General features: G+C 57.5%; 2 protein-coding genes and 2 pseudogenes across 2 annotated transcripts; all 4 read left to right on the forward strand.

Annotated features, from left to right (window-relative positions):
* Positions 1-2732: 2732 nt before the first annotated feature.
* LOC147415596 (feather beta keratin-like) lies at positions 2733-3041 on the forward strand. Its single transcript, XM_086465902.1, has one exon. It carries the CDS (start codon positions 2733-2735, stop codon positions 3039-3041), a length of 309 nt encoding a protein of 102 aa, XP_086322028.1.
* A 3316-nt stretch (positions 3042-6357) lies between these two features.
* Positions 6358-6678, forward strand: LOC147415597 (feather keratin pseudogene; annotated as a pseudogene).
* Positions 6679-10346: 3668 nt separating this feature from the next.
* On the forward strand, positions 10347-10655 carry LOC147415598 (feather beta keratin-like). The gene has a single exon (XM_086466059.1). The coding sequence runs from the start codon at positions 10347-10349 to the stop codon at positions 10653-10655; it is 309 nt and encodes a 102-aa protein (XP_086322185.1).
* A 3316-nt stretch (positions 10656-13971) lies between these two features.
* LOC147415599 (feather keratin pseudogene) lies at positions 13972-14292 on the forward strand (annotated as a pseudogene).
* The last annotated feature ends 3575 nt before the right edge of the window (positions 14293-17867 follow it).

Here is a 17867-nt window from a genome sequence, read left to right on the forward strand (position 1 = left end):
ACTCCCAGCTCTCTCGGATTCTCCTCATGGAAAGGATGCCCCGTCCCTTCAGAGTTTTGGTGGCCCTGCACTCAACTTGCTCCACCAACTCTGGGTCCTTCTTCATTAGGGGAACCCTCAACTGAACACTTTACCCCAACAGGGCCTCACCAGTGCTGAAGGCACAGCAAGATCACTTCCCCATGAAGTGCTGGCAACGCTCTTCCCAACGCCGCCCTGGAGACTCTCGGCCTCTTTTGACCCAGGCTGCATTGCTGCCTCGTAGTCCGCTGCTTCTCCACCAGCACCACAAAGTCGTGCTCAGCAAAGGGCCTTTCCAGCCTCTTGGCCACCACCATGTCCTGCTGCCCAGCGCTATTCCTCCCCAGATGCAGGACATGGCATTTCCCCCTCTTCAACTTCAGGAGATTCCTCTCTGCCCCCGTCTCCAGCCTCACCAGCTCCCTCTGAAGGGTGCCACAGCCATCCCGTGCCTCAGCCACTTTGACACATAATGCATCATCCGTCCACTTGCTGAGGGGGCACTTATCCTACTGCCCGTGTCATTGAGCAGGGTCTTCAACAAGGTTGGCCCCATGGATCTGTCACCTGGGCCTCACCACTTGACACTTGCCTCACACTGCATGTGAGGCCACTCACCACAAGTCTCTGGGCCCAGCCCTCCCACCACTTTGCAGCCCACCTCACTGGCCATTTACACAACCCATCATTTCTTGGCTGGTTGGCGAGACTGCAAGGGGAGAAAGTGGTTATGTCTTTATGGAAACTCCAGGGAAAGACCTGCCACAGCTCTCTCCTTGTCCACAAAGCCACACACTTCAAGGTAGAAGACACAGAGGTCGGTCCAGCATCATGACCACTTCATAAATCCATGCTGATCGCTTGCCATCACCATCTTGTTTTTCTGGGGCTTGGCAGGGCTTTCCAGAAACATTTCCTATATCATATTCCGTGAGAATTATGTCAAGGTTACGCAGCCTCCAATTTATAAGATCTTCCTTCAACACACAAGACCTCTGAGCTCTCTTCCATCCACAAAATGCTCCCAGCCACCAGGAGTTTCACAAGATAATGGAGAGTAGCCACCCAAGGACATCAGCCAGCTCCCTCAGCATTCGTGACTACGAACTCTCAGGCCTCAGCGACTTGGCTACATCCAGACGCACAGCAATCCTTCCTACCTCCCTTCATCGTCCTCAGCAACAACCACTGCTCGCCTGACAAACAGCCTGCAAAACACTCCCCTCGGCTCCACTGGGGCAGGCCTTGCCCTTCACCAACCCTTCCGCACGCACCCACCACCACCACCAGGGCCTCCGCTCTGCACACAGGTGCTGCATGCTCGCCTCCACTTCCCCTCGGCAATCTCCAAATCCTCTTTCTGGGGCATCCTGTTCCATTGCGTGATAACTCCTTTGGTGTTGAAATTGTCCCTAATATCCAATCTACACCTCCCGCGGTGCAAGTTGAGGCTGTTTCCACTCCTCATCACTTCTCACTAGGGATAAGAGACTGACACTCACATCGCTACAACCTCCTTTCACATTGTGACAGAGAAAACTTCTCCCCTCAGCTGTTACCTTCAGCAAACTAAAGACCCCCAGTTCCCTCAGCCACTCCTCATAAGACGTGTTCTCCAGATCCTTCACCACGTCCTTGCTCTTCTTTGGACACATCATACCAGAGCTCAGGCTGCAAACATGCGTACTCTAGCTAAGCAGATTGATAAAGAGAGGACAACACAAGACTTTGGGGACCACGGATGGCCTCCCGACATCACAGGGCTTGAGAGCTCTGACCCAGGGCTGCCAGGACAACGTCCTGCTCTCACAAACAGCCCTCCTCTGGCTGGTTCAACTGCCAGACCATGGAGGGCTCCAGGGGGCACAAGCCCATACTGGCAGCCTCCTTTCTCCAGGAGGATAGGACTTCACAAGCATGAGGGGCACCAAGACACCCTACGGGAAAGGCCAGGTCTAAAGACAGGCTGAGTGATTGGCATCAAGGCAGGGAGGGACAAAACGCGATCGAAGCGGCAGCCCCTCACGCCCAGCACACCTGCAGAGCCCAGACCAGCCTGCCAGGACTGCGAGGAAATGGGGTCCCCTCTTCACAACGCACCCTCGAACCACACCACAGGAATGCCATGGGATGATCTCACGGATGACACAAAACCACTCGGACGCTTAGGCCACGTGTTCTGCCCGCCCTGACACGCGCCACCAGCACCAAGCCTTTGGCCTCTAAGACTCTCACTTCAAAGCTGCCGCCAGGGCCAAGGGGACACGTCCTCGAGAGCAGGACATGAAGAGGGAGCGTTGCGGCCAGGGAAACACACCCCACCTCATTGCTGGCAGGGCTGGGGCAGGCAAGAGCTGCCTGCTGCCAAATGCCGTCCTGCCCCAAGGCCGTCCCGCCCCTCGCGCACCACCATAAAAGCCAGCCCAGCGCCTCTCTCCCTCACACACCTCTCCTCCTCACGCCTTCTCCTCCCCGCTCCCCAAGGTCAGCCGCAACCCCCTGATCCTCCTCCTCCTGCCCCACCTGGCCCCTCTCTCCCACCGCGCTCGGCCCCAGCCTCACCAGCCCTCACGCCTCCTCACCGCTGCGCACGCTCCCCACAGCCCCTCACCACCCCTCCCCGCTCCACCGCCCTCCTCCAACCCCTCGCGCCCCCACGCCCCTCCGCTCTCTCAACACCCTCTCTTCCAGGGACCCTCCACACCACCCCCATGGCCTGCAACAGCCTCTGCAGCCCCTGCGGACCCACCCCGCTGGCTAACAGCTGCAACGAGCCCTGTGTCAGGCAGTGCGAAGACTCCCGCGTCGTCATCCAGCCCTCCACCGTGGTGGTCACCCTGCCAGGACCCATCCTCAGCTCCTTCCCCCAGAGCACCGCCGTCGGATCCTCCTCATCGGCTGCCGTGGGCAACGAACTCAGCGCCCAGGGAGTGCCCATCTCCTCCGGCGGCTTCGGCCTCGGCTATGGCTTCGGAGGCCTGGGCTGCTACGGCGGCAGGAGAGGCTGCTACCCCTGCTAAGGGCCCTCACCACCACCCCTGACACCAACCTCCCACACCCGGCAAGCCACGGCATGGATTGAGGACACCCCTCCAGGCCCTTGCAGGCCAATGGGCTTCCCATCCACGGCTCCTTCTCTCCAGGCACAAAGCAAGCAGGGAAGGGGCCAGCCCGGCCTGCCTGCAAACACGGCCCATGGATCTCTTCCTCTTCTTCCGCTTCCCTCTTTGCATTGTGCCTTCTGCTATATCCATTGCTCTACGCTGCAAACACCTTCTCATAAGCCAGACACCGCTGTGGATTTTTACTGTGATGCTCCCACTGCGGGCCAGGAATATCTTGGTGCTCTGGTGAGACCTACAGCAATCAAAGGACTTTGGCTGACGGCCATCCTACCGTCACGTCAGACTGGCTCCTTTTCACTTGCTGCTCCTGTTTTTTCACTTTTCTTTTCTCAATAAATTTCTCCTGCATCCCAGCCTGTGATGCCTCCACTCCATTTCTTCTCCCAAGGTTCCACACAAAGTTTGGGCTCGACAGCCCATTGGATGGGTGGAAAAGGAGCACGGGACCTCTCTTAGGAAACTGGCTACCACCACCACGAACATCACCACAGACTGACACTTGGGCTCTTCAAGAACGTGACACAAGCCCATCACCTGCTTTAGTTAAAGTCTCGGACATCACAACGCTCCCCTGCACGCACCTCTGATGAGATCTCCCCATGCCAGCACACGCTTCACTATCTCTCTTCCCCACCATGACCCTCCAGTCCTCCCAGCAAACAGAATCACAGAAACATTGAATTTGTCAGGAAAGCTGGAGAGCATTGGCTTCAACCCCACTGCTCAGACAGGGCCAGCTCCAGCAGAGCTTATCCCAGACCATGGCCAGTCGGGGTTTCAGTATCTCCCAGGACCGAGACTCCACCACCTCTTCCACACTTTGACCACCCTCACACGCAAAAAGCCTTGCCTTTTTTCCCCAGGGAATTCCATCTGCTTTCGCTTATGATCACAGCCCCTTGTCTTACTAGTGCGCACTGATTCCAAGAGCCGGGCTCCCTCAATTTCATTCCCTCCCGGCTGCGATTTAGGCATATTTATGGCCTCCTCCCTGCACTTCCTTATCTCCTGGCTAAACGCTCCCAGCTCTCTCAGCTTCCTCTCCTAGGAAGGAGGCTCCAGTCCCTGCAGCATCTCCCCTGGTGGCCTGCACTGCTCTTGCTCCAACAAGCCCCTGACCTTCTCACACTGAGGAGCCCAGAACCGCACACAGCACTTCACATGGGACCTCACCAGTGCTGAGCAGAGAGGAAGGGTCACCGCCCTCAACCTGCTGGCAACGCTTCTCCAAATGCTGCCCTCGAGACTGGTGGGCCCTTTAGCCAAAAGGTTCATTGCCATCTCATGGGCCATTTGACCTCCACCAGAAGAACAATGTCCTTCCCTGCTTAGCTCCTTTCGAGGCAGTTGGCCCCAAGCCACTGCTTCTGCCTGGGAAGACTCCCCTCCCCAGAAACAGGACTTTGCATCTCCCCTCGCTCACCTCCATGACAGACATCCCTCTCTGTGCAGTGCAAGGAAATCAGGTACCTCCCGCAGCATTTCTGCTTCAAACCATCTTTCCCCATGGACAAATGTACAGCCCGTTACACAACCCCCTCTTTCTAAGGAGAGGGCACCTGTGAGTCCACTGGCACCCCCAGCACAGCCCAGCGTGCTTCTTGCCTGCCAGGCCCTCCAGCACCCCTCCACACACAAGCCCCGTTTGGAGCACTGGGCAATCATCAACGGCACAAAATTTAACAAGAGCAAATGCCACGTTCTGCACCCAGGACCGAGGTGGACACTACACACCAGCAGAAATGGGGAGAGGAGGTGCTGGAGAGCGGCCCTGCAGAAAGGGCTGTGGGGCTGCTGGCTGACAGCAGGCTCAGTGTGAGTCAGCAGTGCCCTGGCAGCCAAGAGGCCAAAGCCCACCCCGGGGTGCATCAACCATCACCAGCCGGTCAAAAGAGCTGATTATCCCGCTGTAGTGAGCCTTGGTGACGCCTCTCCTTGAGTATCGTGGGCAGATCTGGGCCCTACCATCCCAAAAGGATGTGAAGGTCTTCAGTGCATCCCGAGGAGAGCAACAAAGCTGGTGGAAGGGCTGGAAGGCATGGCCTGTGAGGAGCGGCTAAGGAATTTGCGTTGGTCTAGTTTGGAGAGAAGGAGGCTGAGGAGGAACCTGATGGCTCTCTGCAGCTTCCTGAGGACGGGACACGGAGAGGAAGGTGCTGAGCTCCCTGGGGTCCAGGGACAGGATTTGTCGGAATGGTTCAAAACTGCATCAGGGAGGTTCAGACTCGAGAGTAGAAAATAGTTCTTTATGGAGAGGGTGGTCAAACACAGGAACAGGCTTCCTGGAGAGGTGGTCAATGCCCCACGCCCGTCAGCGTTTAAACGGCATTTGGAAAAACAATGCCCTTAATAACATGCTTTAACTTTTGGTCAGTCCCGAAGTGGTCAGGCAGCTGGACTAGATGATCACTGTAGGTCCTTTCCCACTGGACACTTCTAGTCCAGTCTAGTCCAGCCCAGTCTATTGTGCTCCATCAACCCCTTGGCATGCAAACATCCCCTCGAGGTTCTCGGGAGCAGTGCCCAGCGCAGCAGGCACGCCTCCCATTTCCCCTCCACTACGTCCAATCCCTCTCTGGCGCAACAAAGACTTGAGAAATGGCTGCACACCACAGCATACGAGTGCCACGGGATGACCTCACTGATGACACAACACCTCTCCCATGATTTGGCTGAGTCTCCAAATGCCCTGAGACACAACTTCCATGCAATTCGTCCCAAACACCTCCTCTCACTTCAAAGCTGCCGCCAGGGCCAAGGGGACACGTCCTCGAGAGCAGGACATGAAGAGGGAGCGTTGCGGCCAGGGAAACACACCCCACCTCATTGCTGGCAGGGCTGGGGCAGGCAAGAGCTGCCTGCTGCCAAATGCCGTCCTGCCCCAAGGCCGTCCCGCCCCTCTCGCGCCACCATAAAAGCCGGCCCAGCGCCTCTCTCCCTCACACACCTCTCCTCCTCACGCCTTCTCCTCCTCGCTCCCCAAGGTCAGCAGCAACCCCCTGACCCTCCTCCTCCTGCCCCACCTGGCCCCTCTCTCCCACCGCGCTCGGCCCCAGCCTCACCAGCCCTCACGCCTCCTCACCGCCGCGCACGCTCCCCACAGCCCCTCACCACCCCTCCCCGCTCCACCGCCCTCCTCCAACCCCTCGCGCCCCCACGCCCCTCCGCTCTCTCAACACCCTCTCTTCCAGGGACCCTCCACACCACCCCCATGGCCTGCAACAGCCTCTGCAGCCCCTGCGGACCCACCCCGCTGGCTAACAGCTGCAACGAGCCCTGTGTCAGGCAGTGCGAGGACTCCCGCGTCGTCATCCAGCCTCCTGCCGTGCTGGTCACCCTGCCAGGACCCATCCTCACCTCCTCCCCGCAGAGCACCGCCGTCGGATCCTCCTCATCGGCTGCCGTGGGCAACGTCCTCAGCGCCCAGGGAGTGCCCATCTCCTCCGGCGGCTTCGGCCTCGGCTACGGCCTCGGCTATGGTTTCGGAGGCCTGGGCTGCTACGGCGGCAGGAGAGGCTGCTACCCCTGCTAAGGGCCCTCGCCACCACCCCTGACACCAACCTCCCACACCTGGGAAGCCACGGCATGGATTGAGGGCACGATTCCAGACCCTCCCGCTCTGTATGGCTGGAAAACACCAGCGCACTTGAAAAATCTCCCGCAAGCAAAGGACTTCAGCTGACGCTCACCTTACTTGAATTTCAGACCGGCTCCCTTCTTCATGCCGCTCCTAATTATCACTTTGTTTTTTCCTCAATAAAGTTCTCTTGCATCCCAGCCTCATGTGCCTCCTCTTCCTTTCTTCTCCCAAGGGTCTGCCAACCTCACCCAGCACAAAGCCAGGGCTCAACAGGCCATCGGGGTGGGTGGAAAATGGCCTCAAACCTCTCTTACAAGGTATGTCCCCAGCAACGACAACTCAGAGCAGCACAAGGGGCCTTCCAGAACATGACACACGCCCTTCGCTCGCACAAACCAATGCTTGGACATGCTAATGCACTTCTACACACGCCTAATATTCAAGCTCCCCATCAAACATGCTCTTGACCAACTCTCTTCCACAGCACAAATCTCTGGCCATCACAGCAAGAAAATACAAGAAGCAGAAACACTCAGTACTCAAGCAACATACGGAGATCATCTTGTTCATTCCAATCTGCTGATGTGTGGTCAGCTCCGGAAAGCTGTCTATGATCACGTCCATTCAGGATTTCAGTACCTCGAAGGATGGAGATTCCAACACAACTCTGCACAACCGGTTCCATTGTTTGAACACCCGCTCACAGAAAAAGCCTTGTCTTCTCTTCATGGCAATGGCACATCTTGTCAGCTGTCTCCATTCACCCTTGCCGTGGCCGTGGGCAACCAGGAGAAGAGTCTGACTCCGCAGTTCTCATGACCTTCCATGAGCGGTTTAGACACAGTGATGACATCTCCCCTGCGCAGACTCGCCTCCCTGTTGGAAAGAACTCCCAGCTCTCTCGGATTCTCCTCATGGAAAGGATGCCCCGTCCCTTCAGAGTTTTGGTGGCCCTGCACTCAACTTGCTCCACCAACTCTGGGTCCTTCTTCATTAGGGGAACCCTCAACTGAACACTTTACCCCAACAGGGCCTCACCAGTGCTGAAGGCACAGCAAGATCACTTCCCCATGAAGTGCTGGCAACGCTCTTCCCAACGCCGCCCTGGAGACTCTCGGCCTCTTTTGACCCAGGCTGCATTGCTGCCTCGTAGTCCGCTGCTTCTCCACCAGCACCACAAAGTCGTGCTCAGCAAAGGGCCTTTCCAGCCTCTTGGCCACCACCATGTCCTGCTGCCCAGCGCTATTCCTCCCCAGATGCAGGACATGGCATTTCCCCCTCTTCAACTTCAGGAGATTCCTCTCTGCCCCCGTCTCCAGCCTCACCAGCTCCCTCTGAAGGGTGCCACAGCCATCCCGTGCCTCAGCCACTTTGACACATAATGCATCATCCGTCCACTTGCTGAGGGGGCACTTATCCTACTGCCCGTGTCATTGAGCAGGGTCTTCAACAAGGTTGGCCCCATGGATCTGGCACCTGGGCCTCACCACTTGACACTTGCCTCACACTGCACGTGAGGCCACTCACCACAAGTCTCTGGGCCCAGCCCTCCCACCACTTTGCAGCCCACCTCACTGGCCATTTACACAACCCATCATTTCTTGGCTGGTTGGCGAGACTGCAAGGGGAGAAAGTGGTTATGTCTTTATGGAAACTCCAGGGAAAGACCTGCCACAGCTCTCTCCTTGTCCACAAAGCCACACACTTCAAGGTAGAAGACACAGAGGTCGGTCCAGCATCATGACCACTTCATAAATCCATGCTGATCGCTTGCCATCACCATCTTGTTTTTCTGGGGCTTGGCAGGGCTTTCCAGAAACATTTCCTATATCATATTCCGTGAGAATTATGTCAAGGTTACGCAGCCTCCAATTTATAAGATCTTCCTTCAACACACAAGACCTCTGAGCTCTCTTCCATCCACAAAATGCTCCCAGCCACCAGGAGTTTCACAAGATAATGGAGAGTAGCCACCCAAGGACATCAGCCAGCTCCCTCAGCATTCGTGACTATGAACTCTCAGGCCTCAGCGACTTGGCTACATCCAGACGCACAGCAATCCTTCCTACCTCCCTTCATCGTCCTCAGCAACAACCACTGCTCGCCTGACAAACAGCCTGCAAAACACTCCCCTCGGCTCCACTGGGGCAGGCCTTGCCCTTCACCAACCCTTCCGCACGCACCCACCACCACCACCAGGGCCTCCGCTCTGCACACAGGTGCTGCATGCTCGCCTCCACTTCCCCTCGGCAATCTCCAAATCCTCTTTCTGGGGCATCCTGTTCCATTGCGTGATAACTCTTTTGGTGTTGAAATTGTCCCTAATATCCAATCTAAACCTTCCGTGGTGCAAGTTGAGGCTGTTTCCACTCCTCATCACTTCTCACTAGGGATAAGAGACTGACACTCACATCGCTACAACCTCCTTTCACGTTGTGACAGAGAAAACTTCTCCCCTCAGCTGTTACCTTCAGCAAACTAAAGACCCCCAGTTCCCTCAGCCACTCCTCATAAGACGTGTTCTCCAGATCCTTCACCACGTCCTTGCTCTTCTTTGGACACATCATACCAGAGCTCAGGCTGCAAACATGCGTACCCTAGCTAAGCAGATTGATAAAGAGAGGACAACACAAGACTTTGGGGACCACGGATGGCCTCCCGACATCACAGGGCTTGAGAGCTCTGACCCAGGGCTGCCAGGACAACGTCCTGCTCTCACAAACAGCCCTCCTCTGGCTGGTTCAACTGCCAGACCATGGAGGGCTCCAGGGGGCACAAGCCCATACTGGCAGCCTCCTTTCTCCAGGAGGATAGGACTTCACAAGCATGAGGGGCACCAAGACACCCTACGGGAAAGGCCAGGTCTAAAGACAGGCTGAGTGATTGGCATCAAGGCAGGGAGGGACAAAACGCGATCGAAGCGGCAGCCCCTCACGCCCAGCACACCTGCAGAGCCCAGACCAGCCTGCCAGGACTGCGAGGAAATGGGGTCCCCTCTTCACAACGCACCCTCGAACCACACCACAGGAATGCCATGGGATGATCTCACGGATGACACAAAACCACTCGGACGCTTAGGCCACGTGTTCTGCCCGCCCTGACACGCGCCACCAGCACCAAGCCTTTGGCCTCTAAGACTCTCACTTCAAAGCTGCCGCCAGGGCCAAGGGGACACGTCCTCGAGAGCAGGACATGAAGAGGGAGCGTTGCGGCCAGGGAAACACACCCCACCTCATTGCTGGCAGGGCTGGGGCAGGCAAGAGCTGCCTGCTGCCAAATGCCGTCCTGCCCCAAGGCCGTCCCGCCCCTCGCGCACCACCATAAAAGCCGGCCCAGCGCCTCTCTCCCTCACACACGTCTCCTCCTCACGCCTTCTCCTCCCCGCTCCCCAAGGTCAGCCGCAACCCCCTGACCCTCCTCCTCCTGCCCCACCTGGCCCCTCTCTCCCACTGCGCTCGGCCCCAGCCTCACCAGCCCTCACGCCTCCTCACCGCCGCGCACGCTCCCCACAGCCCCACACCACCCCTCCCCGCTCCACCGCCCTCCTCCAACCCCTCGCGCCCCCACGCCCCTCCGCTCTCTCAACACCCTCTCTTCCAGGGACCCTCCACACCACCCCCATGGCCTGCAACAGCCTCTGCAACCCCTGCGGACCCACCCCGCTGGCTAACAGCTGCAACGAGCCCTGTGTCAGGCAGTGCGAGGACTCCCGCGTCGTCATCCAGCCCTCCACCGTGGTGGTCACCCTGCCAGGACCCATCCTCAGCTCCTTCCCCCAGAGCACCGCCGTCGGATCCTCCTCATCGGCTGCCGTGGGCAACGAACTCAGCGCCCAGGGAGTGCCCATCTCCTCCGGCGGCTTCGGCCTCGGCTACGGCTTCGGAGGCCTGGGCTGCTACGGAGGCAGGAGAGGCTGCTACCCCTGCTAAGGGCCCTCGCCACCACCCCTGACACCAACCTCCCACACCCGGCAAGCCACGGCATGGATTGAGGACACACCTCCAGGCCCTTGCAGGCCAATGGGCTTCCCATCCACGGCTCCTTCTCTCCAGGCACAAAGCAAGCAGGGAAGGGGCCAGCCCGGCCTGCCTGCAAACACGGCCCATGGATCTCTTCCTCTTCTTCCGCTTCCCTCTTTGCATTGTGCCTTCTGCTATATCCATTTCTCTACGCTGCAAACACCTTCTCATAAGCCAGACACCGCTGTGGATTTTTACTGTGATGCTCCCACTGCGGGCCAGGAATATCTTGGTGCTCTGGTGAGACCTACAGCAATCAAAGGACTTTGGCTGACGGCCATCCTACCGTCACGTCAGACTGGCTCCTTTTCACTTGCTGCTCCTGTTTTTTCACTTTTCTTTTCTCAATAAATTTCTCCTGCATCCCAGCCTGTGATGCCTCCACTCCATTTCTTCTCCCAAGGTTCCACACAAAGTTCGGGCTCGACAGCCCATTGGATGGGTGGAAAAGGAGCACGGGACCTCTCTTAGGAAACTGGCTACCACCACCACGAACATCACCACAGACTGACACTTGGGCTCTTCAAGAACGTGACACAAGCCCATCACCTGCTTTAGTTAAAGTCTCGGACATCACAACGCTCCCCTGCACGCACCTCTGATGAGATCTCCCCATGCCAGCACACGCTTCACTATCTCTCTTCCCCACCATGACCCTCCAGTCCTCCCAGCAAACAGAATCACAGAAACATTGAATTTGTCAGGAAAGCTGGAGAGCATTGGCTTCAACCCCACTGCTCAGACAGGGCCAGCTCCAGCAGAGCTTATCTCAGACCATGGCCAGTCGGGGTTTCAGTATCTCCCAGGACCGAGACTCCACCACCTCTTCCACACTTTGACCACCCTCACACGCAAAAAGCCTTGCCTTTTTTCCCCAGGGAATTCCATCTGCTTTCGCTTATGATCACAGCCCCTTGTCTTACTAGTGCGCACTGATTCCAAGAGCCGGGCTCCCTCAATTTCATTCCCTCCCGGCTGCGATTTAGGCATATTTATGGCCTCCTCCCTGCACTTCCTTATCTCCTGGCTAAACGCTCCCAGCTCTCTCAGCTTCCTCTCCTAGGAAGGAGGCTCCAGTCCCTGCAGCATCTCCCCTGGTGGCCTGCACTGCTCTTGCTCCAACAAGCCCCTGACCTTCTCACACTGAGGAGCCCAGAACCGCACACAGCACTTCACATGGGACCTCACCAGTGCTGAGCAGAGAGGAAGGGTCACCGCCCTCAACCTGCTGGCAACGCTTCTCCAAATGCTGCCCTCGAGACTGGTGGGCCCTTTAGCCAAAAGGTTCATTGCCATCTCATGGGCCATTTGACCTCCACCAGAAGAACAATGTCCTTCCCTGCTTAGCTCCTTTCGAGGCAGTTGGCCCCAAGCCACTGCTTCTGCCTGGGAAGACTCCCCTCCCCAGAAACAGGACTTTGCATCTCCCCTCGCTCACCTCCATGACAGACATCCCTCTCTGTGCAGTGCAAGGAAATCAGGTACCTCCCGCAGCATTTCTGCTTCAAACCATCTTTCCCCATGGACAAATGTACAGCCCGTTACACAACCCCCTCTTTCTAAGGAGAGGGCACCTGTGAGTCCACTGGCACCCCCAGCACAGCCCAGCGTGCTTCTTGCCTGCCAGGCCCTCCAGCACCCCTCCACACACAAGCCCCGTTTGGAGCACTGGGCAATCATCAACGGCACAAAATTTAACAAGAGCAAATGCCACGTTCTGCACCCAGGACCGAGGTGGACACTACACACCAGCAGAAATGGGGAGAGGAGGTGCTGGAGAGCGGCCCTGCAGAAAGGGCTGTGGGGCTGCTGGCTGACAGCAGGCTCAGTGTGAGTCAGCAGTGCCCTGGCAGCCAAGAGGCCAAAGCCCACCCCGGGGTGCATCAACCATCACCAGCCGGTCAAAAGAGCTGATTATCCTGCTGTAGTGAGCCTTGGTGACGCCTCTCCTTGAGTATCGTGGGCAGATCTGGGCCCTACCATCCCAAAAGGATGTGAAGGTCTTCAGTGCATCCCGAGGAGGGCAACAGAGCTGGTGGAAGGGCTGGAAGGCATGGCCTGTGAGGAGCGGCTAAGGAATTTGGGTTGGTCTAGTTTGGAGAGAAGGAGGCTGAGGAGGAACCTGATGGCTCTCTGCAGTTTCCTGAGGACGGGACACGGAGAGGAAGGTGCTGAGCTCCCTGGGGTCCAGGGACAGGATTTGTCGGAATGGTTCAAAACTGCATCAGGGAGGTTCAGACTCGAGAGTAGAAAATAGTTCTTTATGGAGAGGGTGGTCAAACACAGGAACAGGCTTCCTGGAGAGGTGGTCAATGCCCCAAGCCCGTCAGCGTTTAAGCGGCATTTGGAAAAACAATGCCCTTAATAACATGCTTTAACTTTTGGTCAGTCCCGAAGTGGTCAGGCAGCTGGACTAGATGATCACTGTAGGTCCTTTCCCACTGGACACTTCTAGTCCAGTCTAGTCCAGCCCAGTCTATTGTGCTCCATCAACCCCTTGGCATGCAAACATCCCCTCGAGGTTCTCGGGAGCAGTGCCCAGCGCAGCAGGCACGCCTCCCATTTCCCCTCCACTACGTCCAATCCCTCTCTGGCGCAACAAAGACTTGAGAAATGGCTGCGCACCACAGCATACGAGTGCCACGGGATGACCTCACTGATGACACAACACCTCTCCCATGATTTGGCTGAGTCTCCAAATGCCCTGAGACACAACTTCCATGCAATTCGTCCCAAACACCTCCTCTCACTTCAAAGCTGCCGCCAGGGCCAAGGGGACACGTCCTCGAGAGCAGGACATGAAGAGGGAGCGTTGCGGCCAGGGAAACACACCCCACCTCATTGCTGGCAGGGCTGGGGCAGGCAAGAGCTGCCTGCTGCCAAATGCCGTCCTGCCCCAAGGCTGTCCCGCCCCTCGCGCGCCACCATAAAAGCCGGCCCAGCGCCTCTTTCCCTCACACACCTCTCCTCCTCACGCCTTCTCCTCCTCGCTCCCCAAGGTCAGCAGCAACCCCCTGACCCTCCTCCTCCTGCCCCACCTGGCCCCTCTCTCCCACCGCGCTCGGCCCCAGCCTCACCAGCCCTCACGCCTCCTCACCGCCGCGCACGCTCCCCACAGCCCCTCACCACCCCTCCCCGCTCCACCGCCCTCCTCCAACCCCTCGTGCCCCCACGCCCCTCCGCTCTCTCAACACCCTCTCTTCCAGGGACCCTCCACACCACCCCCATGGCCTGCAACAGCCTCTGCAGCCCCTGCGGACCCACCCCGCTGGCTAACAGCTGCAACGAGCCCTGTGTCAGGCAGTGCGAGGACTCCCGCGTCGTCATCCAGCCTCCTGCCGTGCTGGTCACCCTGCCAGGACCCATCCTCACCTCCTCCCCGCAGAGCACCGCCGTCGGATCCTCCTCATCGGCTGCCGTGGGCAACGTCCTCAGCGCCCAGGGAGTGCCCATCTCCTCCGGCGGCTTCGGCCTCGGCTACGGCCTCGGCTATGGTTTCGGAGGCCTGGGCTGCTACGGCGGCAGGAGAGGCTGCTACCCCTGCTAAGGGCCCTCGCCACCACCCCTGACACCAACCTCCCACACCTGGGAAGCCACGGCATGGATTGAGGGCACGATTCCAGACCCTCCCGCTCTGTATGGCTGGAAAACACCAGCGCACTTGAAAAATCTCCCGCAAGCAAAGGACTTCAGCTGACGCTCACCTTACTTGAATTTCAGACCGGCTCCCTTCTTCATGCCGCTCCTAATTATCACTTTGTTTTTTCCTCAATAAAGTTCTCTTGCATCCCAGCCTCACGTGCCTCCTCTTCCTTTCTTCTCCCAAGGGTCTGCCAACCTCACCCAGCACAAAGCCAGGGCTCAACAGGCCATCGGGGTGGGTGGAAAATGGCCTCAAACCTCTCTTACAAGGTATGTCCCCAGCAACGACAACTCAGAGCAGCACAAGGGGCCTTCCAGAACATGACACACGCCCTTCGCTCGCACAAACCAATGCTTGGACATGCTAATGCACTTCTACACACGCCTAATATTCAAGCTCCCCATCAAACATGCTCTTGACCAACTCTCTTCCACAGCACAAATCTCTGGCCATCACAGCAAGAAAATACAAGAAGCAGAAACACTCAGTACTCAAGCAACATACGGAGATCATCTTGTTCATTCCAATCTGCTGATGTGTGGTCAGCTCCGGAAAGCTGTCTATGATCACGTTCATTCAGGATTTCAGTACCTCCAAGGATGGAGATTCCAACACAACTCTGCACAACCGGTTCCACTGTTTGAACACCCGCTCACAGAAAAAGCCTTGTCTTCTCTTCATGGCAATGGCACATCTTGTCAGCTGTCTCCATTCACCCTTGCCGTGGCCGTGGGCAACCAGGAGAAGAGTCTGACTCCGCAGTTCTCATGACCTTCCATGAGCGGTTTAGACACAGTGATGACATCTCCCCTGCGCAGACTCGCCTCCCTGTTGGAAAGAACTCCCAGCTCTCTCGGATTCTCCTCATGGAAAGGATGCCCCGTCCCTTCAGAGTTTTGGTGGCCCTGCACTCAACTTGCTCCACCAACTCTGGGTCCTTCTTCATTAGGGGAACCCTCAACTGAACACTTTACCCCAACAGGGCCTCACCAGTGCTGAAGGCACAGCAAGATCACTTCCCCATGAAGTGCTGGCAACGCTCTTCCCAACGCCGCCCTGGAGACTCTCGGCCTCTTTTGACCCAGGCTGCATTGCTGCCTCGTAGTCCGCTGCTTCTCCACCAGCACCACAAAGTCGTGCTCAGCAAAGGGCCTTTCCAGCCTCTTGGCCACCACCATGTCCTGCTGCCCAGCGCTATTCCTCCCCAGATGCAGGACATGGCATTTCCCCCTCTTCAACTTCAGGAGATTCCTCTCTGCCCCCGTCTCCAGCCTCACCAGCTCCCTCTGAAGGGTGCCACAGCCATCCCGTGCCTCAGCCACTTTGACACATAATGCATCATCCGTCCACTTGCTGAGGGGGCACTTATCCTACTGCCCGTGTCATTGAGCAGGGTCTTCAACAAGGTTGGCCCCATGGATCTGGCACCTGGGCCTCACCACTTGACACTTGCCTCACACTGCACGTGAGGCCACTCACCACAAGTCTCTGGGCCCAGCCCTCCCACCACTTTGCAGCCCACCTCACTGGCCATTTACACAACCCATCATTTCTTGGCTGGTTGGCGAGACTGCAAGGGGAGAAAGGGGTTACGTCTTTATGGAAACTCCAGGGAAAGACCTGCCACAGCTCTCTCCTTGTCCACAAAGCCACACACTTCAAGGTAGAAGACACAGAGGTCGGTCCAGCATCATGACCACTTCATAAATCCATGCTGATCGCTTGCCATCACCATCTTGTTTTTCTGGGGCTTGGCAGGGCTTTCCAGAAACATTTCCTATATCATATTCCGTGAGAATTATGTCAAGGTTACGCAGCCTCCAATTTATAAGATCTTCCTTCAACACACAAGAGCTCTGAGCTCTCTTCCATCCACAAAATGCTCCCAGCCACCAGGAGTTTCACAAGATAATGGAGAGTAGCCACCCAAGGACATCAGCCAGCTCCCTCAGCATTCGTGACTATGAACTCTCAGGCCTCAGCGACTTGGCTACATCCAGACGCACAGCAATCCTTCCTACCTCCCTTCATCGTCCTCAGCAACAACCACTGCTCGCCTGACAAACAGCCTGCAAAACACTCCCCTCGGCTCCACTGGGGCAGGCCTTGCCCTTCACCAACCCTTCCGCACGCACCCACCACCACCACCAGGGCCTCCGCTCTGCACACAGGTGCTGCATGCTCGCCTCCACTTCCCCTCGGCAATCTCCAAATCCTCTTTCTGGGGCATCCTGTTCCATTGCGTGATAACTCTTTTGGTGTTGAAATTGTCCCTAATATCCAATCTACACCTCCCGCGGTGCAAGTTGAGGCTGTTTCCACTCCTCATCACTTCTCACTAGGGATAAGAGACTGACACTCACATCGCTACAACCTCCTTTCACATTGTGACAGAGAAAACTTCTCCCCTCAGCTGTTACCTTCAGCAAACTAAAGACCCCCAGTTCCCTCAGCCACTCCTCATAAGACGTGTTCTCCAGATCCTTCACCACGTCCTTGCTCTTCTTTGGACACATCATACCAGAGCTCAGGCTGCAAACATGCGTACCCTAGCTAAGCAGATTGATAAAGAGAGGACAACACAAGACTTTGGGGACCACGGATGGCCTCCCGACATCACAGGGCTTGAGAGCTCTGACCCAGGGCTGCCAGGACAACGTCCTGCTCTCACAAACAGCCCTCCTCTGGCTGGTTCAACTGCCAGACCATGGAGGGCTCCAGGGGGCACAAGCCCATACTGGCAGCCTCCTTTCTCCAGGAGGATAGGACTTCACAAGCATGAGGGGCACCAAGACACCCTACGGGAAAGGCCAGGTCTAAAGACAGGCTGAGTGATTGGCATCAAGGCAGGGAGGGACAAAACGCGATCGAAGCGGCAGCCCCTCACGCCCAGCACACCTGCAGAGCCCAGACCAGCCAGCAAAGGCTGCAAGGAAATGGGGTCCCCTCTTCACAACGCACCCTCGAACCACACCACAGGAATGCCATGGGATGATCTCACGGATGACACAAAACCACTCGGATGCTTAGGCCACGTGTTCTGCCCGCCCTGACACGCGCCACCAGCACCAAGCCTTTGGCCTCTAAGACTCTCACTTCAAAGCTGCCGCCAGGGCCAAGGGGACACGTCCTCGAGAGCAGGACATGAAGAGGGAGCGTTGCGGCCAGGGAAACACACCCCACCTCATTGCTGGCAGGGCTGGGGCAGGCAAGAGCTGCCTGCTGCCAAATGCCGTCCTGCCCCAAGGCCGTCCCGCCCCTCACGCACCACCATAAAAGCCGGCCCAGCGCCTCTCTCCCTCACACACCTCTCCTCCTCACGCCTTCTCCTCCCCGCTCCCCAAGGTCAGCCGCAACCCCCTGACCCTCCTCCTCCTGCCCCACCTGGCCCCTCTCTCCCACTGCGCTCGGCCCCAGCCTCACCAGCCCTCACGCCTCCTCACCGCCGCGCACGCTCCCCACAGCCCCTCACCATCCCT

This window comes from Leptosomus discolor, chromosome 5, assembly GCF_034619465.1.
Source record: "Leptosomus discolor isolate bLepDis1 chromosome 5, bLepDis1.hap2, whole genome shotgun sequence".
Lineage (NCBI taxonomy): Eukaryota > Metazoa > Chordata > Aves > Leptosomiformes > Leptosomidae > Leptosomus > Leptosomus discolor.